Source organism: Mandrillus leucophaeus, unplaced genomic scaffold (assembly GCF_000951045.1).
Source record: "Mandrillus leucophaeus isolate KB7577 unplaced genomic scaffold, Mleu.le_1.0 Scaffold14, whole genome shotgun sequence".
Classification (NCBI taxonomy): domain Eukaryota; kingdom Metazoa; phylum Chordata; class Mammalia; order Primates; family Cercopithecidae; genus Mandrillus; species Mandrillus leucophaeus.
Genome location: NW_012101365.1, coordinates 447,563 through 466,867, shown reverse-complemented (window position 1 = coordinate 466,867; position 19,305 = coordinate 447,563). Strand labels below are relative to the sequence as shown.

The 19,305-nt window shown below is 39.8% G+C and overlaps 1 protein-coding gene and 1 pseudogene across 3 annotated transcripts in view; one reads left to right on the top strand and one right to left on the bottom strand.

The window, feature by feature from the left end:
- Positions 1–7,090: 7,090 nt before the first annotated feature.
- On the top strand, positions 7,091–13,267 carry LOC105534844 (annotated as a pseudogene). Of its 2 annotated transcripts, XR_001005339.1 has the most exons (2): positions 7,091–8,215; positions 13,250–13,267. The product of XR_001005339.1 is annotated as a cofilin-1 pseudogene, transcript variant X2 (transcript). The 2 variants fall into 2 exon arrangements; XR_001005338.1 differs by lacking the exon at positions 13,250–13,267 and having other exon boundaries at positions 7,091–8,464.
- Positions 13,268–18,094: 4,827 nt separating this feature from the next.
- Positions 18,095–19,305, bottom strand: part of LOC105534843 (chromosome unknown open reading frame, human C1orf185) — a 54,642-nt gene continuing 53,431 nt past the window's right edge. The window contains exon 5 of the mRNA XM_011973727.1: positions 18,095–18,476. Coding sequence (XP_011829117.1) covers positions 18,172–18,476 — 305 coding nt within the window. The 3' untranslated portion in view covers positions 18,095–18,171. The remainder of the gene's footprint in view (positions 18,477–19,305) is intronic.

Sequence of the window (19,305 nt, the reverse complement as noted above, 5' to 3'; positions counted from 1 at the left end):
TATAAAAGAGGTTCTGAGGCCAGGCATGGTGGCTCACACCTGTAATTCCAGTACTTTGGGACGCCAAGGCGGGCAGATCACCTGAGGTCAGGAGTTTGAGACCAGCCTGGCCAACATGGTGAAACCTCATCTCTACTAAAAATACAAAAATTAGCCAGGCATAGTGGCCCATGCCTGTAATCCCAGCTACTCAGGAGGCTGAGGCAGGAGAATCACTTGAATCCGGGAGGAAGAGGTTGCAGTGAGCTGAGATTGTGCCACTGCACTCCAGCCTGGGCAACAGAGTGAGATCCAAAACAAAACAAAAAAAATGTACTGTATCATGTATGATAAAAGCATGATTTTGCTATTTTTTTATTGTATATTTTTAGAGTGTACAACATGATGTTTTGCTGTACTTATCTTGATCTACATATACATAGTGAAGGGATTACCACAGTCAAACAAATTAGTATACTCATTATCTCATACATTTACCTTTTCTCCTTTTTTTTTCTTATTATGGTAAGGGTACTTAAAATCTACTCTTTTGGCAAATTACCAGTATACAATATTATTAACTATAGTCCTCATGTTGTACATTAGATCTGTAGACTTATTCATCACACATAACTGCAACTTTGTACCCTTTGATATACGTCTTCCCATGACCCACCCCTGCCACTGGTAACTGCCATTCTACTCTTTGTTTGTATGTATTTGTTTGTTTAATATTCTATATATAAGTGAGATCATGTAGTATTTTTCTTTCTGTAACTGCCTTATTTCACTTGGCATAATGTCCTCCAAATCCATCCATGTTGTGGTAAATGGCAGGCTCTCCTCCTTTTTAAAAGCTGAATAATATTCCTTACATAATATACCTAATATTCCTATATAATATACATATTATATACTTATGTATTCAGTTTCATTCTTCTATGTGTGGCTTGCCAGTATTCCCAGCACCATTTATTGAATAGGGTGTTCTTTCCCCACTTTATGTTTTTGTATGTTTTGTCAAAGATAAGTTGGCTGTACATATTTGACTTTATTTCTGGGTTCTCAATTCTGTTCCACTGGTCTACGTGCCTATTTTTACACCAGTACTATGCTGTTTTGTTAACTATAGCCTTGTAGTATAATTTGAAGCTGAGTGACATAATGAATGCTTCCAGATTTGTTCCTTTTGCTTAGTTTTGCTTTGGCTATGTGGGCTCTTTTTTGTTTCCATGGGAATTATTTTTCTTTCTTTCTTTCTTTTTTTTGAGACAGAGTCTTGCTCTGTCACCCAGGGTAGAATGCAGTGTCTCAGTCTTGGCTCACTGCAACCTCTCCCTCCCGGATTCAAGTGATTCTCCCACCTGATCCTCCCAAGTATTTGGGACTACAGGCTTACACCACCACACCTGGCTAATTTTTGTATTTTTAGTAGAGACAGGATTTTACCAAGTTGTCCAGGCTGGTCTCAAACTCCTGATGTCAAGTGATCCACGGCGCGAGCCACTGTGCCCAGCCTGGTTCCATATGAATTTTAGGATTGTTTTTTCTAGTTCTGTAAAGAATGATGATGGTATTCTGATGAAAATTGCATTGAATCTGTAGATTGCTTTGGGCCATATGGTCATTTTCACGATATTGATTCTATCCATCCATGAGCATGGGATGTATTTCCATTTGTTTGTGTAATCTACGGTTTCTTTCAGCAGTGTTTTGTAGTTTTCTTTATAGAGATCTTTCACCTCCTTGGTTAAGTATGTTCCTAAGTATTTTAATTTTTTTTCAGCTGTTTTAAAAGGGATTGAGTTCTTGATCTGATTCTCAGCTTGGTTGCTGTTTGTGTATAGCAGTGTTACTGATTTGTGTACATTGATTTTTTTTTTTGAGACAGGGTCTCACCCTGTTGCTCACTGCAACCTCTGCCTCCTGGGTTCAAGCAATTCTCTTGTCTCGGTCTCCCAAGTAGCTGGGATTACAAGTGCCTGCCACCACATCTGGCTACTTTTGTTGTATTTTTAGTAGAGATGGGGTTTTATCATGTTGGCCCACTGGTCTCGAACTTCTGACTGCAAGTGACCCACCTGCCTCAACCTCCGAAAGTGCTGGGATTACAGGCATGAGCCACCGCACCTGGCCTGTACATTGATTTTGAATCCTGAGACTTTACTGACTTCATTTCTTGGGTCTAGGAGCTTTTTGGATGAGTCTTCAGGGTTGTTTTTGTTTTGTTTTGTTGTTTTGTTTTGTTTTTAGGAGATGGAGTCTTACTCTGTTGCCCAGGTTGGAGTGCAGTGGCATGATCTTGGCTCACTGCAACCTTTGCCTCCCAGGTTCAAGCTGTCCTCCTGCCTCAGTCTCCCAAGTAGCTGGGACTACAGGTGCATGCCACAACGCCTGGCTAAGTTTTTGTATTTTCAGTAGAGATGGGGTTTCACCATGTAGGCCAGGCTTGTCTCGACCTCCTGACCTCAGGTGATCCACCCGCCTCAGCCTCCCAAAGTGCTGGGATTACGGGCATGAGCCACTATGCTCTACCCAGGTTATCTAGATATACAATCATATCATTGGCAGATAATGACAGTTTGACTTCCTCTTTTCCAATTTGGATGCCCTTTATTTCTTTCTATTGTCTGATTGCTCTGGCTAGGACTTCTAGTACTATGTTGAATGGAAGTGGTGAAAGTGGGCATCCTTGTTGTGTTCCAGTTCTCAGGGGAATGCTTTTAACTTTTCCCCATTCAATATGATGTTGGCTGTGGGTCTGTCATAGATGGCTTTTATTACTTTAAGGTATGTCCCTTCTATGCCAATATATATGTATATTTTCGACAGAGTCTCACTCTGTCATCAGGCTGGAGTGCAGTGACGTGATCTTGGCTCACTGAAACCTCTGCCTCCCGGGTTCAAGTGATTCTCCTGCCTTAGCCTCCTGAGTGGCTAGGACTACAGGCACACACCACCACACCCAGCTAATTTTTTTGTATTTTTAGTAGAGACAGGATTTCACCATGTTGACCAGGATGGTCTCGATCTCTTGACCTTGTGATCTGCCTGCCTCAGCTTCCCAAAGTGCTGGGATTACAGGCTGAGGCACTGCGCCCTGCCCTATGCCAATTTTTCGAGGGTTTTTATCATGAAAGGATGTTCGATTTTATCGAATGTTTTTTCTGCATCTATTGAGATGATCATATGATTTTTGTTTTTAATTATGTTTATGTGATATATCACATTTATTGATTTGCATATAGTGAACAATCCCTGCATCATTGGTGTAAAACCCACTTGATCATGATGTATTATCTTTTTGATATGCTGTTGGATTCTGTTAGCTAGTATTTTGTTGATGATTTTCTGCATTCATGTTCATCAGGGATATTGGTCTGTAGTTTTCTTATTTTGTTATGTCCTTTCCAGGTTTTGGTATTAGGGTGATACTGGTTTCATAGGATGATTTAGGGAGGATTTCCTCTTTATCCTTTGGAATAGTTTTTGTAGGATTGGTATCAATTCTTCTTTGAATGTCTGATAGAATTCAGCTGTGAATCCATTTGGTCCTGAACATTTTTTCTGTTGTAGGCAATTTTTTTTTTTTTTTTTGAGACAGAGTCTCACACTGTCACCTGAACTGGAGTGCAGTGGTGTGATCTCAGCTCATTGCAACCTCTGCCTCCCGGGTTCAAGCAATTCTCCTGCCTCAGCCTCCCAAGTAGCTGGGATTACAGGTACCTGCCACTATGCCCGGCTAATTTTTTTGTATTTTTAGTAGAGACAGGGTTTCACTATGTTGGCTGGGCTGGTCTTGAACTCCTGACTTTGTGATCCACCTGCCTCAGCCTCCCAAAGTGCTGGATTACAGGTGTGAGGCACTGCAGCTGGCAGGCAATATTTTAAAAAAACTACTGATTCAATCTTGCTGCTTGTTATTGGTCTGTTCAGGGTTTCTATTTCTTCCTCATTTAATCTAGGAGGGTTGTATATTTCAAGGAACTCATCCGTCTTCTCTAGATTTTCTAGTTTGTGCACATAAAGGTGTTCGTGGTAGACTCAGATAATCTTTTGCATTTCTATGGTAGCAGTTGTAATATGTCCAGTTTCATTTTTTTACCCTTTCATTTGTCAATGGGCACTTTGGTTGTTTCCATATATTGGTTATTATAAATAATGTTTGTAATGAACATGGGGGTGCAGATATTTTTACTAGGGGTGATTTCATTTCCTTTGGGTATATACCCAGAAGAGGCATCGCTGGATCACATAATAGTTCTATTTTCAGTTTTTAAAGGAGTCTCCATACTGTTTTTCACCCTGGCTGCACCAATCTGCATTCCCACTAACAGCATACAAGGGTTCCCCTTTCCCTGTACCTCAGCCAACACTTACTTTTTCTCTTTTTGATAAAAGTCATCCTAACAAGCATACGATGATATTTCATTGTGGTTTTAATTTGCATTTCCTTGATGATTAGTGATGTTGAGCACCTTTTCTTATACCCGTTGGCCATTTTATGTCTCCTTTGAAGAAGTCTATTCCAGTCCTTTACTCATTTTTAAATTAGATTATTCTTTTTTTATTTTTGGTGATTGAACTGTGTAAGTTCCTTATATATTTTGGATATTAACCCTTTATCTGATATATGATTTGCAAATATTTTCTCCCAATCCATCGGCTGCCTTTTAATTTGGCTGATTATTTCCTTTGCTGTGTAAAAGCTTTTAAGTTTGTTGTAGTCCCACTTGTTTATTTTTGCTTTTGCTGCTTGTGCCTATGGTGACCTAGCCACAAAATCACTGCTGAGAACAATGTCAAGGAGTTTTCCCTCTATGTTTTCTTTTAGGGGTTTTGCAATTTTAGGTCTAACGTTTACATCTTTAATACATTTTAAGTTGATTTTTGTATATGATGTAAGATAAAGATTCAGTTTTATTCTTTTGCATGTGGATATCTAGTTTTCCCAACATCATTTATTAAAGAAACTATCCATTCCCCCACGGTGTCTTCTTGGTGCCCTTGTTGAAAACTAGTTGACCATATATGCCTGGGTTTATTTATTAGCTCTCTCTATTCTGTTCCATTTGTTTATGTGTCTGTTTTTGTGCCAGTACCATTTTTTTTTGATTGTTACAGTTTTATGGTAGATTTTGAGGTAAGGCAAGGTAATGCATCCGGCTTTGTTCATTTTGCTAAAGACTGTCTTGGTTGGCCAGGCACAGTGGTACACACTTGTAATCCCAGCACTCAGGAGGCCAAGGTGGGTAGATCACTTGGGCTCAGGAGTTTGAGACCAGCCTGGGCAACATGGAGAAACCCCATCTCTACTAAAAATACAAAAATTAGCCAGTCTGCTGGTACATGCCTGTGGTCCCAGCTTCTCTGTAAATTGAGGCAGGAGGATCATTTGAGCCAGGGAGGTGAAGGTTGTAGTGAGCTGGGATCATGCCACTGCACTCCAGCCTGGGTGACAGAGCGAGACCCTGTTTAAAAAAAAAAAAAAAAGAAAGAAAAAAGATTACCTTGGTTATTAGGGGTCTTTTGTGATTCCATATTAATTTTGCTTTTTTTTTTCTATTTTTGTGAAAAGCGATGTTGAGATTTTGATAGAGATTGCATTGACTGGTACTGGTTCACGGCCTGGGGGTTGGGACTCTTGGATTAAAGGCTTAAATGTAAGACCTACAACTATGAAACTAATAGGCAAAAACATTGGAGAAACACTCTAGGACACTGGTCTAAGCATAGATTTTTTTTGGGTAAGACCTCAAAAGCACAGGCAACAAAAGCACAAATAGGCAAATGGGATTGCATTAAGCTAAAAAGCTTCTGTTGCAGTAAATGAAACAATCAAAAGTGAAAAGACAACCTACAAAATGTGAAAAAACATTTGTAAGCTATCAATCCAACAAGGGATTAACAACCAGAATATGTAAGAAACTCAAACAACTCAACAGTAAAAGAAAAAAGTGATTAAAAAATGAGCCAAAGACCTGAAAAGACATTTCTCAAAACATACAAATGGCCAACAGGTATATTTAAAAATGCTCAGTATCACTTATCATCAGGAAAATGCTAATCACAACCACAATGAGATATTATCTCACCACAGTTAGAATGGCTATTATAAAAAAGACAAAAAATAACACATGCTGGTGAAAATGCAGAGAAAGGAGAACTATTGGAGACTGTAGTACGAATGTAAAGTAGTACAAGCACTATGAAAAAGAGGATGGTGATTAAAGACATCCAAAACTTAAAGACAGAACTACCATATGATCCAACAATTCCACTGCTAGGGATATATCCAAAAGATGGGAAATCTGTATACTGAAGACTACCTGCACTCCTGTGTTTATTGTAGCACTAGCACTATTCACAATAGCCAAGATATGGAATCAACCTAGGTGTCAATCGAAGGATGAATAAATAAGAAAATGTGGTATATATACACAATGGAATATTATTCAACAATAAAAAGAATAAAATCCTGTCATTCCAGCAACATGGATGGAACTGGAAGTCATTATGTTAAGTGAAATAAACCAGGCACAGAGAGACAACATTTTATGTTCTCACTCATATGTGAGAGCTTAAAAAGTGGATCTAACGGAGGTAGAGAGTGGAATGGTGGTTACCAGAGGGTAGGAAAGGAATCATGGAGAGGGGGATGAAGAGAAGTTGGTTAATGGCTACTAACATACAGTCAGATGGAAGGAAGAAGTTAAAATGTTTGCTAGTAGAGTAGAGTGACTATAGTTAACAACAACGTATTATGTATTTCAAAATAGCTAGAAGAGAAGAAGTATAGTGTTCCCAGCACAAAGAAAAGATAAATGTTTGAGGTGAGGGATGTCTCAATAATTTTAATTTGATCATTACACATTGTATACATGTATCAAAATACTAAAATACTCTCAAATATGTATAATAATTATGTATTAATAAATATAATACAAAAATTCCAAGTTTTAGTTTTGGTAATCTTTTCTATTGTTTTTCTAGTATTGATTTATTTCTTCTCTGATCTTTATTTCATTTCTTCTACTAACTTTGGGTTTAGCTTGTTCTTTTTCTAGTTCCTTGAGGTATAACATTAGCTTATTTGAGATCTTTCTTCCGTTTTAATGTAGGTGTTTATTGCTATAATCTTCCCTCTTAGAACTGCTTTTGTTGAATCCCATAATTTTGGGGATATTTTGTTTCTATTTAGCTCTTCTCAAGATATTTTTGTATTTCCATTTTGATTTCTTCTTTGACGCATTGGTTGTTCAGGAGCACATTGTTTAATTTACACATAGTTGTGAATTTTCCAAATTTACTCCTATTTGTTGATTTCTAGTTTCATGCCATTTTGTCCAGAAAATATACTTGATTTGATTCAAATCTTCTTAAAGATGTTAAGACTTGGTTCAGTTGGGTCCTAGCAGCGGTGTCTTCTGAGGCTCTCCGTGCCCTCTCCTTTTCACTTCCTGAAACATGGCCTCAGTGGTGGCTGGTCTCTGATGGTGTCATCAAGGTGTTCAATGACATGAAAGTGCGTAAGTCTTCAATGCCAGAGGAGGCGATGAAGCACAAGAAGGCGGTGTTCTTCTGCCTGAGTGAGGATAAGAAGAACATCATCCTGGAGAAGGGCAAGGAGATCCTGGTGGGCGATGTGGGCCAGACTGTCGACAACCCCTACGCCACCTTTGTCAGGATGCTGCCAGATAAGAACTGCCGCTACGCCCTCTATGATGCAACCTACAAGACCAAGGAGAGCAAGGAGGAGGACCTGGTGTTTATCTTCTGGGCCCCTGAGTCTGTGCCCCTTAAGAGCAAAATAATCTATGCTAGCTCCAAGGATGCCATCAAGAAGAAGCTGACAGGGATCAAGCATGAATTACAAGCAAACTGCTATGAGGAGGTCAAGGACCGCTGCACCCTGGCAGAGAAGCTGGGGGGCAGTGCCGTCATCTCCCTGGAGGGCAAGCCTTTGTGAGCCCCTTCTGGCCCCCTACCTGGAGCATCTGGCAGCCCCACACTTCCCCTCGGGGGTTGCAGGCTGCCCGCTTCCTGCCAGACTGGAGGGACTGGGGGGATACCAGCAGAGGGAGGGCAATCCCTTCACCCCAGTTTCCAAACAGATCCCACACCCCCTGGATTTCCCTCCTCCTTCCTTCCCTGACGGTTCTGGCCTTCCCAAACTGCTTTTGATCTTCTGATTCCTCTTTGGTTGAAGCAGACCAAGTTTTCCCCAGGAACTCCAGTTGTGGAGTGAGCTGTATTTTTTTTTAAACAACATCCCCACTCCCTACCTGTTCCTCTCCCTTCACATGCTGCCAACTTCTAACCGCAATAGTGACTCTGTGCTTGTCTGTTTAGTTCTGTGCATAAATAGAATGTTGTGGAGATGACCCCTCCCTGTGCCGGCTGGTTTCTCTCACTTTTCCCCTGGTCATTGCTAGTCATGGAAGCAGGGCCAGTAAGGGACCTTCGATTAAAAAAAAAAAAAGACGTTAAGACTTGTTTTGTGGCCAAACATATGATCTTTCTGGAAAATGTTCCATGTGCTGATGAAAAGAATGTGTATTTTGCAGCAGTTGGGTGAAATGGTCTGTAACTGTCAGTTAGGTCTATTTGGTCTAGCGTGTAGTTTAACTTTGTTGATTTTCTGTCTGGATGGTCTGTTCATTACTGAGAGTGGGGTACTGAAATCACGTACTGTTACTGTACTGAAGTCTATCTCTTCCTTTAATTCTATTAACGTTTGCTTTATATACTTGGGTGCTCCAGTACTGGGTGCATAGATATTTATAATTGTTATATACTCTCACTGAATTGAACCCTTTTTATCATTATATAATATCCTTCTTTGTCTCTTTTTACAGTTTTTTGACTTAAAGTCTATTTTGTCAGATTTTAGTATAGCTACCCCTGTTCTCTTTAGTTTCCATTTTCATAGAAATTTTTTTTCCATCTCTTCACTTTCAGTCTATGTGTGTCCTTAAAGCCAAAGTGGTTTTCTTGTATGTAGCATATAATTGAATCTTGTGTTTCTTTTAAATTCATTCAGCCACTCTGTAGAATTTAATCCATTTATATTCAAGGTAATTATTGATAGATAAGGACCTGCTACTGCTGCTTTATTAGTTGTTTTCTGGTTACTTTGGTTTTCTTTTCTTTCTTTTTTGAGACAGTTTCTTGCTCTGTTGCCCAGGCTGGAGTGCAGTGGCATGACCTTGGCTCACTGGAGCCTTGACCTCCTGGGCTCAAGTGATCCTCCTGCCTCAGCCCCTGAATATCTGGGACTCCAGGTGTGTGCCACTATGCCTGGCTAATTTTTAAATATTTTGTAGAGATAAGGTTTGCCATGTTGCCCAGGCTGGTCTCAAACTCCTGAGCTTAAGGAATTCACCCACCTTTACCTTCCAAAGTGACGAGATTACAGTTGTGAGCTACCGTGCCTGGTGTTTCTGATTACTTCATCGATCTTTTGTTCTCTTCTTTTTCTTTTGCTGTTTTCCTTTGTCACTTGATGATTTTCAATAGTGATATGCTTTGATTACTTTCTCTTTATCTTTTGTGTATTTGTATAGGTGTTTCTTTGTGAGTACTGTGAGGCTTACATATATCTTATAGTTATAACAAGTTATTTTGAGCTAAAAACAACTTAACTTTGATCACATCTTTAAAACTGTACACTTTTACTCCTTCCTCTCAAATTTTGTTTATGATATTTGTGGAGGTTAAAGCAACTTCATCCTGGATGCTAATCTGCCATGCTGTCTTCTAATTAACCCTTGTTAATCAGAGGAATGCCTCTAAGAGCTCTGCCTTAACTACTGTAAATCCTGGCCTTAAGTCAAAACAACCTTGATCATAAATTTTGCCCTTATGCAGATTCACATAGCATTCTTGCCTTTCCCTGAGGGGTTTACTTCAATTGTCCTACACATTCCTTCCCTGTGGTATATAAGCCCTGGGTCTGGAGAGTAATGGTGTGGAGATCCACCATTTCATACCATCTCATCTGTGGCTGCTGGGACATGGCTTCTGCTTGTAAGACTCTATTAAATGTTTCTTTCTGAGAAACTGGATATGCCAGTCTCTTTCTTCAGCCTCTCAGCTTCTTTGGAATTTGGGGTAGGTTTGCATATGCCTGCCACTGCAGAACAGTGTCACATCTTTTTTTGTTTCATTTTGTTGTTTTTGAATTTTTTTTTTTTTGTAGATATAGGGTCTCACTGTGTTGCCCAGGCTAGTCTCAAATGCTGGCCTCAAGCAATCCTCCTACCTTGGCCTCCAAAAGTGCTAGGATTACAGATGTGAGCCACTATACCCAGACTACATCTTTTAACATTGTGTATTTAGTAACAAATTATTTTAGCTATAGTTTTTTTAATACTTCTGTCTTTTAACTTTTATAGTATAACTAAAAATGGTTTACATACCACTGTTATAGTACTAGAGTATTCTGAACTTGACTATATATTTACTATTGAGTTTTTTTCTCTCATATGTTTTCTTCTCTTTCTTTCTTCTTCTTCTTCTTCTTTTTTTTTTTTTTTTGATGGAGTTTTGCTCTGTTGCCCAGGCTGGAGTACAGTGGTGTGATCTCGGCTCACTGCAACTTCTGCCTCCCAGATTCAAATGATTTTCCTGCCTCAGCCTCCCAAGTAGCTGGGATTACAGGCGCACCTCCACGCCTAGCTAATTTTTGTATTTTTAGTAGGAACAGCATTTCACCATGTTGGCCAGGCTGGTCTCAAACTCCCGACTTCAGGTGGTTCACCCGCCTTGGCCTCCCAAAGAGCTGGGATTACATGTATGAGTGCCCAGCCCATATGTTTTCATTTTGTTAACAAGCATCCTTTGTTTTAACTCAAATAACTCCATTTAGCAGTTCTTTTAAGGCTGGTCTAGTGGTGATAAATTCCCTCAGCTTTTCTTTGTCTAGGAAAGTTTTACGTTTCCTTTATTTCTGAAGGATAGCTTTGCTGGTTATAGTATTCATGGCCAGAAGTTGTTTCTTTCAGCACCTTGAATGTATCAATCCCCTCCCTCCTGGCTTGCAAGTCTATGCTGAGAAGTCTGTTAGCCTTATGGAGTTTCCCTTGTATAAGTTTATTTTCTTTTGCTAGTTTCAGAATTCTCTGTAATTCTGGACAATTTGACTGTACTATTCCTCAGTGTATTCTTCTTTGGGTTTATCTTTCTTGGGGTTCTTTGAGCTTCATGAATCCAGATATTCATCTCCTTCCCAAGATTTGGGGAGTTTCAGACAGGTCTCTTTCTCCTTCTTGGATTCTCAAAATCTGTGCATTCATACACTTGAGGGTGTCCCTGAGGTTCCCGATGCTTTCTTCATTCCTTTTGTTGTTGTTGTTCCTCTAATTGGTTAATATTGAACGTCCTGTCTTTAAGTTTTCTAACTGTTTATTCTGCATGTTTGAGTCTGCTATTGAAGCTCTCTATTACACTTTTCTTTATTGTATCCTTCAGCTCCTGGAATTGTTAGGTTCCTTTTTCATGGTTACTATTTCTTTATTAAAGTCTCATTTTGTCCATGTAATGTTTTCCTAATTTTATTTAGTTGTATAACTGAATTTTCTTACATCTCATTATGCTCATTTAATTATTTTGAATTCTCTTTCAGGCAATTTGTAGATCTTCATTCATTTCAGTTCAGTTGCTGGAGCTTTATTAGTTTCCTTTGGTGGTGTTATGTGTGCCTGATTCTTCATTATCCATATAGTTTGCTTTGGTGTCTGCATTTGAAGGCAAAAGCACCACTTCTAGTCTTTATAGATTGGTTTCAGTAGGTTAAGAGCTTCTCCTATTAGGCTTTCAAATTAATAAGATTGCCTCTGGGATCATGGTCAAATGGGGTTGGAGCTGGGTCACATGGTTGCTTCTGTGTCTGCAGTGAGGCTGCAGATGGCAGGCCTGTTACCAGGAGCTCTAGTGGGTATGGATCCTTTCTGGTCCCTGAGGAGATTAGAATGTCTCTAGGACCTTATTCCACAGGGCTTGTGCTAGGATGAAGATCCACTTCAGGTTCTACAGACAGTGGGCCTGATGCTAGGTGTACAGCCATGTATGGCTTCCTCTGTGTCCCTGGGAAACTTCCTGCTGGGTCACTTACTAGGTCTCTTGGCAGGCAGTACTATCCTGGTCCACGGCTGAGAGAGAACAGAATGAAGTCACAGGGGTATTTCAGTGTCCACAGCCAGACAGAGGTCAGCAAGCCTTTTCCACAGACTCAGACAGGCACATCTCTCTCTGGGTTCCTGTGCCATAAGCAGTACCAATCTCTGACCATTATTGGGAGGTGCTGGAGCCAAGCATCACAACTATTTCAGAGTCTCCTGTGGAACTGAGGTTGGCAAAGTGGCCCTGGGGACTCAGGTGGGTATGTCTCCTTCTGGGACCCTATGCCACTTCTGATTTCTGACCACTGCTGAGAGGGGCTACAGTCAAATTTCAGAGCCATTTGTGTACACGGTGGGGACTGAGGTCAGCAGGTCTGTCACCCTGAAGCATAAATGGGTGTGACTCCTCCCAGGTCCCTGGGTTAATGGGTCTAGTAGCAGGACTAGGGCCAAACATGACTCAGAGCTGAGTCAATAGGGAAAATGGGTCATTTCCAGATGGGCCAACAAGGGCGATTCTGCCCTCTCAAAAGGCCCTCTTTAGGCCAGGTGCAGTTGCTCATACCTGTAATCTCAGCACTTTGGGAGGCTTGCTTGAGCCCAGGAATTCAAGACCAGCCTAGAAACAAAGGGAGACCCTATCTCTAAAAAAAAATAAAAAAATTAGCTGGGCATGGTGGAACACATCATAGCCTAGCTACTTAAGAGGCTGAGATAGGAGGATTGCTTGAACCCAGGAGTTTGAGGCTGCAGTGAGCTGTGATCATGCCACTGCACTCCAGCCTGGGTGGCAGGGCTAGACTCTGTCTCAAAGAAAAAAAAGAAAAGGCCCTCTTGGTCTTGGGCTGCATCAGCATTTCACAAACTCCTATCTGGATCCCAAAGCTTAACAAAGGCACTTTTGTCTGTGGATGCCTGTTAAATTACTATTGCTGTGGAGGGATATCTTGTCAACATCACTCCGCTATTGTTTTTATTTGGAGGTTTTAAGTATGGTTAAAGTGTAAATAAGGTTGGGTACAGTGGCTCACACTTGTAATCCCAGCACTTTGGGAGGCCAAGGCTGGTGGATCACCTGAGGTCAGGAGTTCAAGACCAGCCTGGCCAACATGGTGAAACCCTATCTCTACTAAAAACACAACAATTAGCCAGGTGTGGCGGCCTGTGCCTGTAATCTCAGCTATTTGGGAGTCTGAGGCAGGAGAAACACTTGAACCTGGGATGTGGAGGTTGCAGTGAGCCGAGATCGTGCCACTCTACTCTAGCCTGGGCAGCAGAGTAAGACTCCATCTCAAAAAAAAAAAAAAAAGTGTAAGTGAATGCCAAATTGATAATGGGCAGACTGTGGTTTGTACTGTATTAACTTAGTTAAGCTAGAATTATGTTCCTCAGAATCTTTTTCTATGTATACTTCTTGGCTGAAGATGGCCTAAAAAGGAATTTGTGCAATATTTGGAAAGCAGAATCTAAGCAGAGGCCATTATTCTGTGAAGGTAATCTGCTCAGATGTGGAAACACACTATAGAGAGGCCAGTGGATTCCAGTTTGTCCTCACTCCTCTGCCCTATGTCCAGTTCTTTTCAGTGTGCAGTTCTCCCTCCCAACTGCTGATCCTGTGGGCAAACAGTGGCCCTGGGTCTGCCACCAGATGCTTGGCAGCACAGAGTCAAAGGCAGTTGCAAGCTGGGTGCAGTGACGTGCTCCTGTAGTCCCAGCTACTTGGGAGGCTGAGGCAGGTTGCTTGAGTCCAGGAATTAAATTGTAACCCAAGTAGAATAGTGTGACTCTGTCTCAATACAATAAAATAAAATGAAAATAAAATAGACTGGACGTAGTGGCTCACACCTGTAATCCCAGCACTTTGGGAGGCTGAGGCAGGTGGATCATGAGGTCAGGAGTTTGAGAACAGCCTGGCCAAGATGGTGAAACCTCGTCTCTACTAAAAATACAAAAAAAATTATCCGGGTGTGGTGGCTGGTGCCTGTAATCCCAGCTATGTGGGAGGCTGAGGCAAAGAATTGCTTGAACCCAGGAGGTGGAAGTTGCATTGAGCCAAGACCATGTCACTGCACTCCAGCCTGGGCGACAGCGAGACTCCATCTCAAAAAATAGAAATAAAATAAATAAATAAAAATAAAATACATTTTTAAATCTTATCCCATATTTCCAGGCTAGGAAACATGGAACTACGTTGTACACTCAAAGGCAGTTGCTGCTGAGGCACAGCTTCCTGTAGATATTCCTACAAGCCTTTCCTCTACAGTCTTACTGTGGCAGTTGGACAAAGTGGTTTCTCTAGTTATTCACTTTTAAAAAAAGTTTTACTTTTTATTTTTATTTATTTATTTATTTTCAAAAGATCTCTTGGTCAGAGTTTCAGATTATCTTGCTGGTGACTCCTCTGATTCTCCAATTTCTCTCCCTAAACTTCACTTCCTTGGCTCCTCTTACAATTGTGTAAGATATAATAATTCCAGTAATAAATCTCTTACCCCAATCCTAAAAGTAGTTCTTCCCTCACTGAACCCTGACTGGTAGAAATGGGGAAAGTCCTGATGGAATTTGAACCTGTTACACCTGTTCCTGAGACCCTGTTACAACCTTGTACTTCCTACATTTAATTGTTCAAACATTATTTGGATTCTGTTTACGAAACAAAACTTTTCTCCTCAAGCCAATTCGAGTTGCTTTTCAGGTATATGTAATCAAAAGATCTGTAATTAATACCCCATGTCAGTGTCAATTGTGGGTCTCTTACATGCCTGCATGTCTGTGAGCAGAAACAGACTGCCTATGTTCCAAATTATCTTTTCAAGGATGTTCATATAGTGAACAACCCTGGAAGAGAGAGACAGTGGCTCCCTCTGGTACAAAGGGCAAGTATGCATTACCGTCCATTTGAAAATATTTGGTTCCCTAAACTCCTTCTTGTAATGCAACCCACTGTTGGTGCAGGCATTATCTTGACCCTCTTTCACACCAGCCTGCAGGAACTGTGGGCCCTGGAAATAATGCAAAAGGATGTCAAAAATGATGATACTCTGATTACTGTTATTGCTATGAACAATAAGCTGCCCCTTGTTTCTAACCCAAAAGACACAAAACTGTTGCAGGATACCTTGTCAGCTTGCATAAAGAGTGAAATCTCAGATCCTTTATAGTTCTTGAAAATGAGATTACTCTAGACTGGCATAATTTCATAAGTATTGTTCACAGGACTTTTCAAATAGAACAGTGTATATACCTACGATATGGAGTAAAATTTTAGTAAATGAGTAAATGTGTTAAGTTTTTAAGAAATACATTCCATTTATGGCCCGGTGTGGTGACTCACGCCTGTAATCCCAGCACTTTGGGAGGCCAGGAGTTCAAGACCAGCCTGGCCAACATGGTGAAACCCAGTCTCTATTAAAAATACAAAAATTAGCTGGATGTGTTGGCACGTGTCTGTAGTCCCAGCTACTCAGGAGGTGGAGGCAGGAGTATCGCTTGAACCCAGGAGGCGGAGGTTGCAATGAGCCGAGATCGCGCCATTGCATTGCAGCCTGGGTGACAGAGTGAGACTCTGTCTCAAAAAAAAAAAAAAAAGGAAAAGAAAAAAGAAAGAAATTCAATTTATTATATTATTATGGAATAACAATTACTTTATATGCATAAATCTATTTATAATTTGTAATATAAACAAGAATTTGGTCAGGCAGGATGCTTTGATTATAGTAATAGAAACAAAGGTCTTTCTAGTTTATGCCAAAAGAGGGATTTCTTATAAAATTACAAGGATACCTTAACAAAGCAAAGAACAACAGCTGAAGCGAGGCCTTAGAGACTGTGGCCAGTAATACAAATCGAATCTTGCTAGCTTAAGCAAAAAGGAGATTTTATAATTAGGATACAAGAATACCCTACCAAGCCAAGAGTAGGCATTATAGCCATACTTCATGAAGGGCTGGGACAAGGGAAGAGAGCATTGTTAGAAAGTCAGAAATCACACTCTTCTAATCTCTCGTCTCCAGTTTTCACTTTGCAAATGTTTCATTGCCCCCTCACTGCATATTTGGTGTTTTTGTTTTTTTTCCCTTCCTAAGCCACATGGTAGGAATGGCAACCCATAACTCCCCAGTTTGTATTTCCTCTATTCCAGAGAAGAGTCAGATGAAAGCCAGAATCTCTTACCTCCAACCCCAAATTCCTAGGGAAGTTTTAGGACATCATCAAAATTAGAAATAACTCCCTTCTCTGGGATTGGAAGTAAAACAGAAGTTTCAGGACACCAAGAGACAGAGGACAATTACAATTTTTGTTTTTACTGCCTCTTATAGAGCTTGAACTTACTTAAATTTAGGTGAGGATAGCTGTAGATGTGCTGGAACCCACAGCACACTGTGTGAAAATGACCAGGTGCTTCAAAAGAGAGAGCAGTTCTAACTCCTTTTACGATTGCCCTTGCAATAGGAATGACAGGCCTGGGTAATGCTATAAACATATTTAAGGGAGAGTTCTTTGCATTTATTGTAGGAGGTATGATTTATCTCTCAGGAAGGTATGAATAGGTCTTAGTATGGGTAATTTAAGCACAAAAGCTAATATGCTTGTTAATGAGTCATTTTTTCCCAAGGGGAGGAAAAATATTAATTACATGGAGAATGTTTAGGAAGAAAAAGAAAAGAAAAGATTACATAGTAAGTGTCAGACATCCCTCACAACTGTAAATAGAAATTTGACCAAGGGTCTTATAGACTGGAGAGAAACTCTAAATCATCTAGCGTGAGTCAGGTGCCTGTAAGCATTTTTATCATAGCAGGGTGAGGGTGAGGAACATTCTGAGAAATAGAGATAGGAAAGGAAAAAGAAAATTATTTTCTGAATTCTTTTTTTTTTTTTTTTTTTTTTTTTTTTGAGGCAGGGTCTTACTTTGTTGCCCAGGCTGCTGGAGTGCAGTGGCATATTCTCCACTCATTGCAGCCTCAACCTTCAAGGGGTCAAATGGTCCTCCCACCTTAGCCTCCCAAGTAGCTGGGACTACAGGCATGTGCAACCACACCAGGCTAATTTTTGCATTTTCTGAAGAGACAGGGTCTCACTATGTTGTCCAGTCTGGTCTCAAAGTCCTGGGCTCAAGCAATCTGCCCACCTCAGCCTCCTAAACTGCTGAGACTACAGGCATGAGCCACTGCGCCTGGTCTATTTTCTGGATTCAGCATTTCAAGCTATCTTACAGGAGCAAAATTATACTGCTTACTAAAAGCATAACATGGTAATATTTGAATTATAAGTAATTTATGTGTTTTAAATTCAGAAAAACTAATATATTCCACCCAGCCCTACCCACATTGAAATAAAACTGAAACCATCAAAAGTATAAGGAAGTGCTGTGGATATTTTATTCAAAAATATATATTTTTTCTGGCCAGGCATGGTGGCTCATGCCTGTAATCCCAGCACTTTGGGAGGCCGAGGCAGGTGAATCACTTGAGGTCAGGAGTTCTAGACTAGCCTGGCCAACATGGTGAAACCTCATCTCTACTAAAAATACAAAAATCAGCTGGGTGTCGTGGTAGGCGCCTGTAATCCCAGCTACTCAGGAGGCTGAAGCAGGAGAATTGCTTGAATCCTGGAAGCAGAGGTTGCAGATCACGCCACTGCACTCTAGCCTGGGCAATAGAGTGAGACTCAGTCTCAAAGAAAAAAATATATATTATTTTTGTGCTGAAAAATTTTAAATATTTTTCTCCTATTTGTTGACATACACTCATTTTACTTAATACGTCTTTGGATGAGAGTTGAGCTTAATGTTCATGACATCACTCTAGTTCTTCCTAATTTTGTTTCTAGAAATAAGAACCAGTAAGGGAAGTAGAGCCACTCTATTGTAAAGAAGAAAAAAAGTAATATTAGTATGGACATGTTAAGAGACTCAGAAGCTGATAATTCAGTTTCAACTTTACGCGATTTCAGTGTATACAAGGTTTCAAAAGAAAAAAGTCATTCCGTATTATGTGGAAAGTTCTGTATTTCAACCTCTGTGTTTCTTCATGAACATTTTCCCTTAATGTGGTCATCTTTTTGATGATCATAAAGTGTCATTCAGTACATTTTCAGCACCCTCTTCTAATGAAATGGTTGACAGGTATGCAAATACTTTTTCCATTAGAGGTTCCCCGAGAGAAGGCATTGGAGAGTTCCTTTTCACTAGAGAATCATCAGAAAACCAGTCATCAGCTGCTTCTACACTTTGGCTGTAATAAGACTCAGATGGCAATGTTGATAAGCTTAATGTAACATTGCTGCGATTTGTTGCAGAGCTGGTCTCTGAGGGATCACAAATGACACTTTTTATTGCAAGGCGGGATTCATCTTTAGAATGGTCTTTAATTGCTGTAAAAACATAGATTTACTATGAATATTATATATTCATGAGCCAACTCTTAATTATAAGGACAATGTCAGAATGGGCAGGATAATGCTATAAAGAAATAGTTGCTATCATCATCCACACAGTGTTATATGTAATTAGGAATTAGCAATATTTTCATGATAATCAAGAATAGAAAAGACTATTCTAAATGAAATCAACCTGCTTAAACAGAAAAAGACTAATTAGGCTAGAAATGTTTCAAAATGTTCCTTAAAATCAGAAAAGACTGATTGCCTTGTTTTAAAAATAAATTTTAACAATACTGGTATAATTAATAAACTATCATTTCTTGCTTACTCAATCTGTGTAAATATTGCATTACAAATTCAACTTTCTGAGAAAGAAATAATTATTTATGATATTAGAAATAACTACTACAGTAATCTTTAAAACTCAAAACCAAGCAAAAACCATTTGTAAGATACATGGTTTCTACTTGGAGCAAAGGATTTTATAACTAATTTGTTTCATTTTAAAATAAGGACAACTCAACATCAAAAAAGAAAAGTGCATGCCTCCTTAGGCATGTATTAGAAAATACTTGGTCTGCATTGGGAAGGGTGTATGAATTGGCTTTATACCAATAATAGTAACAAACCTTCCTGTAGAGACTTTCAATTTACAAAGCATTTTGATATACTTCTATGTCTTATTTATACTCTTAGTAATTCTTCAAGGTAGTTACTGTTAGCACCACTTCATGAAAATAATAAACAGACTTAGATAAATGACCCATTACAGATCAGATACAAAATAGATTTTAGCCTAGATTCTCATTCTTTGTCTCAT